The following is a 16,494-nucleotide window of genomic DNA, read 5'->3' on the forward strand; positions in this document are numbered from 1 at the left end:
ATGGTGGGTGAGATCTATTGGTAAGTATGGTATATGGTGGGTGAGATCTACAGGTAAGTATGGTATATGGTGAGTGAGATCTACAGGTAAGTATGGTACATGGTGAGTGAGATCTACAGGTAAGTATGGTATATGGTGAGTGAGATCTATTGGTAAGTATGGTACATGGTGGGCGGGATCTACAGGTAAGTATGGTATATGGTGAGTGAGATCTATTTGTAAGTATGGTACATGGCGGGCGAGATCTACAGGTAAGTATGGTACATGGTGAGTGAGATCTACAGGTAAGTATGGTATATGGTGAGTGAGATCTATTGGTAAGTATGGTACATGGTGGGTGAGATCTATTGGTAAGTATGGTACATGATGGATGAGATCTATTGGTAAGTATGGTACATGATGGATGAGATCTATTGGACACTGAAGGTGGGACAAAGGGAATGATGAAGATCAGTCTGGTACATGGTGCAGATTGAGTAGTGTCAGTCTGGTACATGGTAAGTGATTTTGATTGCATATCTTCAGTCTCATAGATGGTAAGTGATACAAATTTTGTATTGTCAGTGACCTACGTGGTAAATTATTCAAATTTACAAAAAAATGTACCAGGTGAGATATGGTCAGTTTGGTATATGGCAAGTAAATGTTGACTGAGTGTCACTGTTAATGTTTGGTACATGGTAAGTACTAGGCTGTACTATCACAATAGGTCCAGGAAATGGAGAGCGATATGGATCAGGTTTGATACTTTGTGAATACCAGGTCAACTGAAAACTGATGGTCACCCAAAACTCTACAATAACTCTCGTCTTGATGTAACATGACTTTGGACTTACACTACGTAAACATATAAACACACTTTATTAATAATGAAATGCGAAGTAATGCTATGTGTGTCAGTACACTGAACCATATAAATGGATATTAAAGTATGCTCAGCAAGATTCCAAGTTATACAATGTGTGTTTCGATTGAACATTTTGTCAACAGGAACTATTTGGGTGTGAAGTCACTAAACTCAGTGGTGATAAGACCATAGAAGTTTGAGAATGAGTGATTATTTCATTGATTACTGTATTGGAAACGCTGCAGATGTCAAATATGATCAACAATTTTTATGAAAACGAACACTACATGAATAGTTAATGTGTCTATGATATGGATAGGTAATGTTTGAAATCTAATCCCATACGACCTTAAATTCATTCTTGTCAATTTATTGGTAACACGATACAAATTCTTAAAACATGAGACAGTTTAATCAAAATATCAAAGCAATTATTCTGACCCTCATCCCCTGAATAAACAAAACCCGAAATATTTCATGTAATGTTGAAAACTGCATTCAATTGAAAATTACTGGAAGAGATGTCTGAATTAGTGGACAGTCCATCATACTGCATAGTTTTTAGAAAAACACTCTCAATCTGTACAAGTGATATCACAGAAATATAAAATGCTGTTGCTTCTAACCCTAAGTGTTGCATTTGATCTCATTTTGGATTATTTGTACTATCAGTCAACACAATGAAATCAACAAAAATACACTTGGCAAATAGACATGAATTCTGTACTGCAGTTGGAAAACAAAAAACTCAACATGCTAGTCCTGTTTTGATATTCCATTGGATGAATCATTGAGTACAACCATTTTGTATAATATGAAAACATTTGAGATAAATAAACTACCTATAAGCCTAAAAAATGAACCTCTTACAGACTTTATTTGGACAGAATCTTCTAAGTTTAGAAAGCTGTGAAAATTAACCAAATCATACAAATGCGCATTTCATGAATCTTAAAAAACAAATGTGCATGAGTCAATATAGCCCTTAAAATTTGCATCTGACATTGTTCATATATCATGGGCAACTTGAGGAATACTGCTCCTTTCAAAAAAATGCAAAAACTTCACCCTTCCCACCATCATGTTGGTTCAGCCTACTGGATTGCTGTGTACATGGTTGATCCAACACAGAGAATGAGAAGGGCAGGTTTGGGTTAGAGTTCAAATAAAGATGGTATGAACAATGTCGGCTATCCATTATGATATGGAAATGTCATGATTAGAGTGTCAACTGACAGTACTTCCAACTAATCTAGTTTCAATTTTCATCGATACATACTATAATATCTAATCTACGTATCATTGGGTCAAGAAGTCAATCAGAGAAAAACCAGCTTTTTTTTTGAGCACAAGAATTTGTGCATCACTCTTACGCTTAATGCAAAATATCAAACTATTCCCTTTTCAGTGAGAAATATTGAGAAATATCTCCAAATGAAAGTAAAGTGGTCACGAAAGACTCTTATCTGCAAATTATGGAACTTTCAAATTCTTTGATCTTGCTACATTCTGATGCTAACTTCTCAATATTCATTAGTTTTTCATTGTATGAATCGTATTTGTAGATTGCTATCTGGTATCTAGGAATTATTATTTTTTGGTAAATAAAGGATATCAATGCTTATTCAATGGTAAAAAACTGACTCTCCATACAACGTGTACAGTTTTAGATATTATTGGTTATTTCAGCTTCTGATCACTGGCAATGACAGACTGGCAGAGTTTCATCAATTGCCGTTTTGTCCCTCTTCAGTCACCATTTTATCAGTAGATTGCCAAAAGTTACAGATATAAGCATAGACACCACTGGTAATCCAGGTACAAATTATTTCTGCATTATCATCAAACGATAACTTTTAACCTCTGTTATCACAGTGCAGGCAATGATAACTCAAACTGGCTTTCTACACACTAGTATCCATGCGTCATTGCTCATCAAAGTACTTGAAGATAGATATTAGTAAATACAAATTCTTTTATATCTACAAATTAGTGTTGAATTCAACTGCATTTCATTGAAAGTTTCCACATTGTAAATCCTAAAATCAAAACACAGAAAATGCATAATGTAATAAAAAAACACTTCTCTTGCATAATTATTGTGATTCATCATTATCAAATCATACAAACAAACAACTAGATTAACATCAATTGGTAAAAAAATTCAAAGACACAGCAAAAGTCTCAGATTTTATGAAAAGATTGAGTTCTATCATCTCTCAATGTGAGAATTGGATAACTAGATAGGCATTATGAGGAAAGATGATACAATATCAGTGCAACTCCCTGGCTTGTCATCATTGTATCAATGTCAAGTAACAACTGTCAAGTTCACAGACAGATCTTGATTTCTGAATAAATGATTACAAAACATAGGACATGAGGTATTTCAGTGTTTGACCAATAGCTGATGATCTTCCATCATTCTGTGATAATGGATGATCTCCAATGATTTACACTGGTGATCTCCGATGACTTACACTAGTAATTCTGTAACATTATTGCTGTATGATCAAAAGGACATAACATAGTCTGTACATAGAGCAAATAGACACATCAGCATCAGGACAAGAATGACTCTTTTGCCCTTGTTTGACAAGACAGCAGGATGAGAGTTGAAGGACTGTATCAGAATTGCACTGGTAAGCTCATCTTTCCTCCAAGTTCTACCAGACATTTGTAAATAGAAATCAATTGTGGAAAGACTACAGTTTATCAAAAGAATTAAAACACAGCACCATTCAAGAAAACTACCTCTAATATTTTCCGATAGAAATAAAATATCTTGATTATTTATTTGCTTTTGCTGAGCTACCCGAATTATCTCCTATTTTTCATACACTTAGCTCGACTGAACAGAATTATTTAGAATGAAAGATCACACTATAATACAAAATTTAAATTGCATGCATATTTTTGATATTTGGATCACAAGAAAATTAGAAACTGTTCATGCTGGTCAACCTAATGTAATTTATGGTGTATGGTGATGTTTTCGACTGTGTGAATCCATCTGTGACATACCGACTACAGCATGGGTACATCCTGGATGAGTGCAATGCAGATGCGAGTATTTCTTATCATATTTGCAGTCGTTTACCTCACATGTTTCGGATGAGCTACAGTGCTTGAATCCTGCAGCAGCTAATGTCTCTAATTTGGCGTGATGTTTACGGTGTGCCGTCAGTTTGCTGCTATCAGTGCACACAAACGTACACTTCAAGCAATGGAAGTGAGTATTTCTCTGTGCATACTCACATGATTCTCTATCACAGTGGACAGAGCTTTTGTATCTTCGGAAATCATCTAAGACTAAGCTTTCAACTCTGTCATGGTGCTGTGCGTGCTTGTACATCTGTGTTCTCCCTGCAAATTTATACCCGCATTTTTCATGGATGCAATGATAGTGAGTTGAACTTAGAGAAAACTGACAACTACGATCACCGCAGTCTTCGTGTCGATCAAACCTCATGAACCTATCCTGAATAGACTTCTCATCAATATACCTATTTCTGTGTGATCTGCCTCTTTCTGGTGATACAAGTTTGGATTGCCTTGGTGTTGTTTGTGGAGACTTGGAGACAGCCTGTGTTGGAGTTTGCATCAAAACTACCTGTGCGGTGCCAGCTGACTGCACTGCCACTGGACTCACATACACCAAGGTACCTGCACCATTGTTGACATTAGCAGCTGTGGCTGGTGTGAGAACTACTGCATTACTAGGTAGTCCAGCGGCGACTATCTGATTGCCAGGTAATCCAGTGCTGACAATAGCATTACTAGGTAGTCCAGAGTTCACTATAGCATTACTAGCTAGTCCTGTGTTTACTATTGCATTACTAGGTAGTCCAGTGTTCACTACAGCAGTACTAGGGAGCCCAGTTGCTGCATTGACTACTGTAATTGTGTTACTGTTATTGGTATTAGAGTTCAATGATTTAGGAGTATTGGTTGTGGTTAGTTGGAGTGGGGTGCAATCATCATCGTCTAGAGGAGGAAGGGGAATAGTGAATGGTGGCAGTGGTTGTGAGGTAGCTGTAGAATGCAATGTAGTTGGAGTAGAAGTTAAAGGTAAAGCGGTTATAGCAGTCACTGAGGTAGATGAGACGTTACTAGGAGCAACAGCACTAGCTATATTCATCAAAGCTGGAGACAATTGATTGGCTGGTTTAGGTAGAATAGTTGGTGTTGTCTGTTTGGATCTTTGACTCTGTGGTGTGACAAAGGTGACAGACATTTTCATAGCCTCTTCTCCATTCATCTCCATGCTTGTACCCGGAGTGTCATCATCGGGGCCCACATCTCCAGGACCTATCTTCTCAACTTGGGTAGCACTGGCCAGACTAGCCATGGCTTGTGGTTGCTTCTCAAAATTCCTCCCATAGATTCGTCTCAGGTGCTTCCGTGCATGTGTCTCCATCTGGCTTTGCAGAGTGAAGGAGAATTTGCAACCTGGCCGAATGCAGTGGAAGTGTTTTTTGATCATGTTGTACTTACAACCAGCTCTTTTGCAATCAATCTTTCTGCTCAGTTGACGATAACCATCATAGGCTGCATTCTCATTCCATTTGTGTTCGTTCATCTTTGCTGCTGATGTGGTCATGTAGTGACAGTCTGTCTTGGTGCAGTGGAAGTGAGCTCGGTTTCTGAGATGACAATCTGTGATAGGACAGCGGTTGGCCTTGTACAGGACGTAACCATAATTCACCCCGTGTTTGTATCTGGCTGGAGGAGAGGAGTGGCTCTTGCTGCCACTGTAGACGTTCCTGGTTGCCAAGGTTACAGGTTTAGCTTCATCTTCATCAATGCGTGTCAGATGAGGTGAATTCTTGTGTTTCATCTGATGAATCTTCATGTAGTGAGAATTGAAAGTATTCACCATATGACCACAGTAATCAGTTGAATTTACACTCTGTATAATACAAATGTAGGGACCCATTGTGAGTATCAAATTAGATGAAACTTAAGACACACAGACACACTGAATGACACTACGTGACATGTTTATACACACTGAAAGATAATTGATACACACTTACACTACACGTAAACACACTCTGTGACTGCTGACATACACCGAAAGACACAGGAAACATTGAGAGACACTGACACACATTGATAGAACACTAAACACGGTGAAAGATGTTAAAATGCACTGAATGATTCTATGTGTCTTGCTCACATACACTGAAAGACACCGGCATACATTGAGAGACACTGACAAACATTGATACAAACTAAACACGCTGGATGACAATGAAACACTCTGAATGATTCTATGTGTCTTGCTGACATGCGCTGAAAGACACTGGCATACATTGAGAAACACTACACACATTGATTTGACGCTAAACATGCTGTAAGACATTGAAACACATTGAATGACTCTCGGTGTCATGCTGGCATACATTAAAGACTGCAAAACATTGAGAGACACTGGCACACATTGACATAAGATAAATACACACTGGAAGACATTGTAACAAACCAAATGACAGAGTAAGACATACAGATACCTAAATAGCAATGAAAAACACCTGAAAAACACAATGACAGCTGTAAGGGCATGACTAAAGCATTTGTTTATCAACTGTTTCACTGTTGGTAACACTGGTTTATACATACCCAGGCACAGTGGTAATGTTGCTGTGAACGGTTGACACAGCGTTGATAGTATTGATGACAATCCTGTCCATATTGGAAGTATCGAAATCCATATTCTGACGCCTCATCATTCAGTTGGTGGTATCTGAAAATGTATAACTAGACTGGTGAGTTGGTGAATATTTGCGGCTTGCAAATTATGAATTTTATGGATGTGAAACCAATGCACTGCTCCGTGAAGTGATTTTGTTTAATAAATTATGACAGTCTGCCGTCGTTGGTGTACTGCCCAATAAAACTTCAAGGCTCTGTGCTATTCTACTTGGATGTCTTAAAATGAAATTTGTGATGAAAAGGCAAGAGAAATACACTGATTGTACAGATGACTTACCTAGCATGTTTGTTGACACCATCCTTTGATTTAAACAACTCTTGACAATCCTTCACCTGGCAATGGTAGTGGTCTTTGTATAACATCACACATCGACTCTCACATGGATCATTGGCAGTAAATCTGAAATCAAATCAAATTTTTATGACATCATTACCAAAACACCACAAAGGATGCTAGAGGACATGGGCGTAGTGTATCACCGGACGTCAAAGCCCGTTGTTTCATGCCAATTTCCAAGTGATTCTTTGCTGTATTTTGTAAAAGCCTTTTTTTACACATCATACATTCGTGAATGGGGCATTGAATGGGCTAGGGGTGTATTGAACATTTAAATGCACGTTCAACAATTTTTCTGTGGTTCAGAGTCAAATATGGATTGCTATCTTGTATGCACTCCTGGATAACCTGTGAACTACATATATAGATCGTGAGACATTCTGACAGTCATCCAATGGGTCCTTGACCACTGTTCTACAGTGAACATGCTGATGCAGCCACAGAATGCACTGCATATAGAATCTAGTGGGAGATGCCTGTTACTGAATGTTACTGAACGGTTTTATTCATGCGTGTAAAATTCTATTACTCTCAATAATAGAAGTATAATAATGTCTGTTTTGATATGATTCAAAGATAGCAATCAATCAATCCTATCAATGCCTCAAAGGGGAAGTTCACCAAGGCTGATTTTGACATATATGCTAGCTTTGGGATCGCTTATTCCGGAAAAATCATTTTTGCCATTCATAACTTGCAACTTGCGCAATTTTTTACAAAAACAGCAAAAAATAGAGGCAGATGTTGCAGTTTAGGGTTTTATCAACTTAATGTGTTTTGAATCAAAGGGAAAAAATAATAAGCGACTGCATAAACATGTATATAACTTTCCTAGATTATATATGGAGATCACAAAAACCTTCCTTTTCCATGTCTTACATATTGATTCCTTATTATGTATTGTTCTTCATGGTTTCCAGAGTTCAAATACAACATTTAACATCCCATCAAACTCCACAATCTCATGACAGATTTCATGAGTTACATATATACCGGTAGTTTAGGTACAGATTTTGTGGCAAGAGAGTAAGTAAGAATTATTGTGGAAATCAACACCTGACTGCATTGTGATGAAAAGTTTGCCATGTCATATCTACATTGCTAAAGATTTTCGTGGTCTTACATATCATGTTCAACAGTCACTGTAATGAAGTTTCATCTAGTTTATGTCCATTTAGTCAACGCTGCTTATTTACAAGTATTTTATAACTTTGTTTTACAGAGCAAACAAATATTCAGTATTTCACAGGACAATCCTAGTTTTTGAATGGAGAAACTGTAAAGAAATGGTGCTGAAACAGGTCACATGAGGCACGTTATCCATACCTTTTGATGTACTTTTGCCAGTTTTCTTGTGTTTTGAACTTGAGAATTATGGGCGGTTTACCCGTTGAAGAGGAGGTGGTAGTTGGGACCACGGTGCACACTTGAACTGGTGGGCTAATTTCATCTGGTGCAGGCAGGTTGAGTGAATCACTCAGCCCCTCACTGTTGTCACTTTTCTCTGTACTGATAGCAGTGTTAATCTTAGCAAATGCTGCTGGTAAGTGGTCGTCATCTTCATTACCATTGGCATCATGGGAAGCACTGGAGGATTGTATGGTAGACTGCATAGATTCAGACATCTTCACTTCATTATCCTGGGAGTCCTCTAATTCAGCTGATTCCACTTTGATTTTTTTGTTTTGGTGGGAATCAATCTCATCTGGTTCCCCTTTGGATTTCTTGTTATGGTAATAATCAATCAAATCTGTCATCTCCTCTTCCACAGGATGGGCCAATAGGTCAGCTTTGTTGTGTTTTCTCTTCTTGGCTTGCTCAAACTGTATCAGCCTCTCACGACGTTCGTGTTTGCGTTTGTGTGACGACATTTGATTTGCTGCTGTAAATGTGAAGTCACAGCCTGGACGGATACAATGGAAATGGTTGGTGTTCTTGGAATATCGGCATCCTTCATACTTGCATATCTACACAGGGGAAAAACAAAAGCAATATTGTAACATCAAGCTAAAAGATTCTTTCCTTGTTTCTACATAATTCATTACCTGTCATTTGCCCTTTTACCCCTCCATATGATCTAATCCTACTATTTGCCTTGACAAATTTGGGTCTGTACACAGATCAGAGGGGTGAAAGGGTTACAAATGCTTTCAGAAACAAAGCCCATGACTTAAAATCCAATGTTGAATACAAATAGCCTTATGCCTTGCACTATATTAACAACTAGGGAAAATTATGGCACACGATTGCTAGATTTCTCCAGAATGCTTGATTAAACTTTATATCAACCTATTACCTCTACAATTAGTATTACAAAATAAACTATTTTAAGATTAAGCAGTTAAAAGTTTCAATAACTAACTACGAGTAAAGAGTTCTGGGTATCATATATACACTCAGAATTCTTGTAAAATTCAAGAAAAGATATCACTGTGGCTAATAATACAGTTTTCTCTGTGTTAATGTTTAATCTCCATAAATTCCCTATTCTCTGAAGGTTCAACTACCCTTGTTTATCAAGTTTTCAACCAGTTTTTTGCAACCATCTTTGCAAGAATAAAGAAAAATATTGCCAGCATATCATCATGGTTTGGAACAATCACATGATTTTCTATAGTTACTGTACAGTTAGACCTTGATAGAGGGCCATAGGCAGAAAGGGTTACACTACAGATAATGATGCTATCAATGATGTACTGAAATCACATTACACTATCATACTGCAGTAGACTGGCATGTATATGTTGCTTCCTGTACCCCGTACTGAGGTCCCAGGTAACATATATGTATCATCATGAGTTTACTTGTTTGTTTTAGCTGAATATTATCTCAGTATACCAGCAGAATTTAATTTAGAAATATTATCTCCATGTTGACATGAGTTTTACAAGGACATTTCTATTACATTTGATGACAATTAATGTTATGTTATATTCAAGGGATGTTACTGTTACAAGTTAAGAAAGTTTAAATTCTTACAATAAACCAATCCCTGAATAAAGAAACACAAATGGTCAAGGAAAACAATCAAACTTAGACAAATACATGTAAGGTCAGAGCAACCTCATGAAAACACTATATAAAAAATCAGTACCAGTGACTGATATGCAAATTTTACTTTTAAATCAGCATTGGATTCCATTTATGTATGCCAATATCAAAATACATGTACATAATAATATACAATAATCTATATCAATCATGACAAGCAAGTACCAACTTTTATTAACAGGTCACCTGGTGATTTTGTTTAATCGAAATTAATTCACTGTTTGGAATACAGTGAAATAATTGTTTAGTCCAATGTGTCCACAAGTTGAATATTTCATTTATTCTCAGCTTTATATCATTGGACAAAGATTTGTAATATTGATAAGTTTTCTCAAAATGTGTTAATAAGATGTGTAAATAATGCATGATTTTAGTCCAGTGAACATTACCACTGATAGTCATGTGTAAATAATGCATGATTTTAGTCTAATGAACATTACCACTGATAATCATCATAATCTGTTCATATTTGCAGAGTGAAAACACATTTTTCATCAACACATCTTGCATAAATGAAGAGACATTTTTTTAACAGCTATCATTTGATGGTGACATGCTACATGGATAGAGTTGACTTACCTCATGTTTAGAGAATTTCTTAAAGCCTTCACTGTTATACTGGTCATCTCTGACGTGATATACTTTATGTTTCTCAATATCACACTTATTCTTGAATGAGAAATCACAGCCAGCTCTCCTGCAATGAAAGTGTGTTGTCTTCTGACCATAGAAGCTACAGGTCAGAGTACCACAGTCCTCAGTGGCACGGAATCTCTGGAAGCCATCGCTGATTAAAGCTGCATTCTTTTTATGGAAATTCTCGTGTGTGATCACATCAGAAGTACTGGTATACACTTTATTGCATCCAACCTGACAACAAAGAAGCCATGCAAAATCAGTCTTTATATAATGAATGCATGAACACACTGAGTGTAAACTAGAGCAGTCCATTACGGATCACACTGGCACAAATTATTATATGGATAAGCTTATTTATATCATGGACATAGAGCCGAAATGTTTCACAACTGCTAACCTACAGACTAAAACAGAATTTCAGGTGGAAAGTTGAAGAGAGACAAGTCTGGCAAGTTGTCTATGCTTTAACCCTATCATAATCATGGTTTGACCTGAACTTACTGTTGTCAACGCTGATTGTGGATCTGTTTACAGGTAATTAGGGTGAACAGGTTAAAATGTTTTTCTTTTTTCTCGATTTAGCGTACAATGTAGCCAATAGTAGATTATGTCTATCCCTGAAACAGCTCTAAATAGACTACATCCATCATCCTTTACAGCTATGACCAATCATAGCTGTCCTTGAAGTGAATATGACTACTGATATTTGACCTTGAGATACGAATGGCCGAAGATATTTGGCCTTACACGAATGATCCAATGATCCATCACATTATATCTACAAAACATCAAAAGATAGCAGTTTTCTGCTGGTTGTACAAAGTTCTGTATGCTATGAACATACATCACTCAATGTTTAGTGGTGAACACGTATGTGATAGCATGCAACTGGATGACAAATCATATATGAATATATATGTAATTATTACATATACAATATGATTCGTCATCCAGTGTTCTCCCCAGGAAAATTTCATAGAGAATTGGCTAATTTGCATAAAATACACATAAAAAGTTTTGTATCACAATCCAGGTAAAAGCTGAGACAGCTGAGCCATATTTAGTGCTCATAGTGATTACATGAGCAATATCACATTTCATGTCATTTGGGGATTATTTGTTAAAAACATGTCAGTTTACAGCAGAGAAAACATTTAAAAGCAAGTGTAGAAGTGTGGCTTTTTGCCAATGTGTTCACGTTCAGCAAACACCTAAGCTGTTTGCACCATCTCCATTCTACTGCTAGATTTCTCTATAAATGAACGACAGTAGCCATCTGATTGTGAAGCACGCTTTGAAGAACAGTTGAAGTTCAGTGCACAGAGAAACGACACGTCGTTACAAAATAAAAATAAATCCGTTTGGAATTTATTCATATTCATCAACAAAAACAACCTCCATTATAGTACCCGTTCTAAAATTACACACACTGACGTCTCAGGGGTTGCTATGCAAGCCTGGATTATGACTCATGAGAGGAAATGTTCACAACATGTAGAGCCAAGATACTGAATGTTCATGAATAAAAACACTGATTTGAGCATTACATTTTCCAATTTGATGATACTGCCTATCTGGCAAGAAGTTGAAAATCTGACAATTTACAACAGACAAAATCTCACATCTAAGAGTCAGGTACACTTCAACTGAAGAATGCGTCTCGTTTGTACGTCCATGGTATGGTACTATGTTAGAGCACACAGAATGACGTGTGTGACGATGTGATTGAGACAAAATGAGTGACAATATTGACAAAACAAGCAAGATAGTGTTGAAAACCGTTTACTACATAGTGTTGAAAGTCATACTTAAAATAATGAGAAACTGTAAAATTCCTTTGCTCCCAACTTTATCACTTGCCTAGCCACTGGACATACGGTAGACCAGCAATGCTACACAAAAACGTTTTCAACGGTGGCTTTCCTATCCATGATCACGCAGCCATACTGTGGCTGAATTTAATGAGTAGCTGCATCGGTCAATTTTACAGGCTGTCAGCTGAAACATGAGCCTGCCGGGACAGCATTATCAGTACTTTGCACACGCAAACGTGAGTCTGGTAAATAAATGGCATCCGACATCATCTATTTTGCTTCAGCCGATCTCCCATTTACACTTTAGCAACAACATTATCTTGGTGTCAATCGCTAAAAGGCATGAATTTGGCATCTGATTCTCCTGCTTGGAAATTTACTTACTATATTACAATCTCAATGGAAAACAAAAGGCTATGAAACCTCCATACACACTCGATCCCCGGGATCAAGTTCCCTACCTTTAAAGTAGAGAAAGCTTTGACAGTGTGAACATTGACTGCACCTAGTGCAATGTTTTCTCAATTGTTTGTTTTAAAACAAAAGACACCGACTTAAGGATAAAGAAAATAAGGTGGACATGAAAAGCGTGAGTAATGGGCGGTTCACATATCAGATAGATTATTGGGCTGATTGATAGGATGTTGGTAAATATCACGATATATGGCCAAATACACTAACACCCTCTGGGAAGAACACTGATAATAAGAATTCCAATATGCTTTTCAAAGTTGTAGAAACTGACCTGCATACAATGGTAATGAGTATGTTTCTTATTCAATGTACACCCTGAGTAGTAGACATTACAATCATCAGCTGGACTGAATCTCATGAAACCATGCTGTAGTGAATTATCACGCCGTTTATGCCAATTGTAATGACGGATCACATCTTCCTTTCTTGTGAATCTCTAAAATCAAAGAAGACAGATTCAGTCAGATTTTCGCAAATCTTAATTGCCATTTCACAGCAGCATGCCATGCCATCTGACATGTTACAACTGGTTCACGAAATAGACACTGCCAATAAATACTGGGCAACAGACACTGCTGCCAGTACATACTGGGCAACAGACACTGCTGCCAGTACATACTAAGCAATAGATACTGTTGCCAGTACATACTGGGCAACAGACACTGTTGCCAGTACATACTGGACAACAGACACTGCTGCCAGTACATACTGGACAACAGACACTGTTGCCAGTACATACTGGGCAACAGACACTGCTGCCAGTACATACTGGGCAACAGACACTGCTGCCAGTACATACTGGGCAACAGACACTGCTGCCAGTACATACTGGGCAACAGACACTGCTGTTAGTACATACTGGGCAACAGACACTGCTGCCAGTACATACTGAGCAACAGACACTGTTGCCAGTACATACTAAGCAACAGACACTGCTGCCAGTACATACTGGGCAACAGACACTGCTGCCAGTACATACTGGGCAACAGACACTGCTGTTAGTACATACTGAGCAACAAATACTGCTGCCAGTACATACTGGACAACAGACACTGCTGCCAGTACATACTGGGCAACAGACACTGCTGTTAGTACATACTAAGCAACAGACACTGTTGCCAGTACATACTGAGCAACAAATACTGCTGCCAGTACATACTGGGCAACAGACACTGCTGTTAGTACATACTAAGCAACAGACACTGTTGCCAGTACATACTGAGCAACAAACACTGCTGCCAGTACATACTGGGTAATAGACACTGCTGCCAGTACACACTAAGCAATAGATACTGTTGCCACTCCCATACATAACGGATAATACTGCTGCCAGTTGATATTGGGCAACAGCCACTGCCATGCAAAAGCCACTGCTTCTAGTACAGACTGAAATTTAACATTAGGGAAATCATTAGTCGATCAATCCTTGATAAAAGTATTTTTATTTTTGACTTGTGTGAAGCTCACCACCTTCGTACTTCTACCAACAAGTTAAGAATCTCATTTGGCTCTGATGTATAACCCACAGTGACACAATATAAATATCAACAGTACTCTATACCCCACAATGACGCAATATAAATATCAATAGTAAACTATACCTCATAGTGACACAACATAAATATCAATGGTAAAGTATACCCCACAGTGACACAATACAAATATCAACAGTACAGTACAATATAAATATCAACAGTACTCTATACCCCACAATGAGGCAATATAAATATCAATGGTAAACTATACCCCACAGTGACTCAATATAAATATCAATAGTATTCTGTACCCCACAATGACACAATATAATCATCAACAGTACTCTATACCCCATGGTGACACTAAAAATATCAATAGCAAAAGAGCCTATTACCACATAATTGCACTCATCATCCAGGCAGTGATAATGTTCCTTGTATTGATAGACACAGTGCATATGACCACAGTGTACACTGGCTGAAAACCTACAGACAAAATAAAAACAATTCAATCAGTGGTTTTCACCTCATTGCTGTGGAAGGATATGTAAACACAAACACACATACACATATACATATACAGAAACAAACACATACATATGTTCATATGGTATATACAAACTAGCACAGTAATTAATACAGATATTCATTCAAACCTGCCATGCAATGATATAAGGAAATACAGTGCATATGCATACATAATCACACTAATGCTCTTGCAAGTTGCATACAAGCATACATACATACATAAACACACACGCATATTATACGCATATGCATGCATACATACACACATATACATACTAGATACACACACAATGACATACACAACTGCCATGAACTGCCATGGGATTCCCCTGATGCACAGATACAGCAAATACAAGATAACATAACACATTGCGGCCACATCTCACATTGATAAGGTTTTCATCATTACCAATAGACACTTGACATTAGTAAATGATTACCCAGTACTTCATCTGACATATTCTATTTGTCTCTTGACCTGTGATAACATGATCCATTTAGCCTGTGTCCCTACACTGACATGTCTCACATTAGTACTGAATACTAAAAAGTTCAATCAGACTTTGGTGGGAAAAAGTTCTGAATTCATGTTTTCATATGTCACACATCAAGAATCACTCAATAGTTGAAAGATATCTGTCTAATTCATAATTTGCGGTTGCAAATGTGTAAAGTTGAAGTAATGAAGGCAAGGCAGAATTACACAGCCAGTCAACTATGGTCAGTATGAGCGAAGAGACGGCAGAATCACATTGCCAGTCTACTATGATAAGTTGGTATATATCATAAAATGTATGACTTGACATCTGAAAGTGAAGATAGCCCTTGTAAAGTTGCATTCTCCGATGCTACTATCAGACCATTCTAAATGTCCCAGGTACAAATTGAGTTTACCAATTCCCAACACAAATAGCCATTTTAATGACTTACTTGGCGATATACTTTGTGTAAATATTCATTTCATTAGCCTGTAAGATTTGATTGACATCTGCCTTGTTACTGTTACTGCTACGGGAATTTGATGACGATGCCTTCTTTTCAGAGAAGCAAGCTTTGATGTAATCAGATGATGACATGTTAGCCTGTGATGCACCAGTGACCACTTTCCCAGCGGCATCATCACCATTCTCAACACTCTCCTTTCCTGATTCTAATTTGATGCGATCCTTGAGTCTGTCAATGTTAATCAGATCGTACTTGGATGGCCTGGAAGATCGTTTCATGGCACCTGCAGTGATGATACGACCAACGTCACTATTCTCTGTATTGTGTTTCTTTGCCTGCAGATTTCGATTTATTAGTTCTTTGACTGTGATGGCACCTGAATTGATAGATGCAGGACTCTGTTCTAGTTTCTTCATCAAATGATCATACTTTGAATTGCCCGTATTTGACAAAATATCACTACTTATACTTTCACCTGCAAGAGATGTAAGACGTAAGACAGGAGTTACAATTTTGCCTTATTCCGGCTATGTTCACTGGAGACAGTCTGCTGTGAATGTTAACCATTGTTGTAGAGTTCTTCAACAGATATACATACCTACATTTTAACAGTTAGTAAGCATTATACCTATGCCAGATGTCATCTCTGCATGTCCTGCCTTAGGC

General features: G+C 37.5%; 1 protein-coding gene across 7 annotated transcripts in view; it reads right to left on the reverse strand.

Moving 5' to 3' along the window:
* Window positions 1-842: 842 nt before the first annotated feature.
* Window positions 843-16,494, reverse strand: part of LOC139137727 (zinc finger protein castor homolog 1-like) — a 33,179-nt gene continuing 17,527 nt past the window's right edge. For 3 of the 7 annotated variants that reach the window (XM_070705979.1, XM_070705982.1, XM_070705978.1), the window contains 8 exons: window positions 15,814-16,303; window positions 14,751-14,841; window positions 13,152-13,316; window positions 10,533-10,823; window positions 8,229-8,869; window positions 6,843-6,965; window positions 6,473-6,596; window positions 843-5,759 (listed from right to left, as the gene is read on the reverse strand). In XM_070705979.1, the coding sequence (XP_070562080.1) occupies window positions 3,822-5,759; window positions 6,473-6,596; window positions 6,843-6,965; window positions 8,229-8,869; window positions 10,533-10,823; window positions 13,152-13,316; window positions 14,751-14,841; window positions 15,814-16,303 (3,863 nt within the window). In that variant the 3' untranslated portion in view covers window positions 843-3,821. The remainder of the gene's footprint in view (window positions 5,760-6,472; window positions 6,597-6,842; window positions 6,966-8,228; window positions 8,870-10,532; window positions 10,824-13,151; window positions 13,317-14,750; window positions 14,842-15,813; window positions 16,304-16,494) is intronic. The other 4 variants (XM_070705981.1, XM_070705980.1, XM_070705985.1 and 1 more) reach the window with 2 other exon arrangements.

Source organism: Ptychodera flava, chromosome 7 (genome assembly GCF_041260155.1).
Source record: "Ptychodera flava strain L36383 chromosome 7, AS_Pfla_20210202, whole genome shotgun sequence".
Classification (NCBI taxonomy): domain Eukaryota; kingdom Metazoa; phylum Hemichordata; class Enteropneusta; family Ptychoderidae; genus Ptychodera; species Ptychodera flava.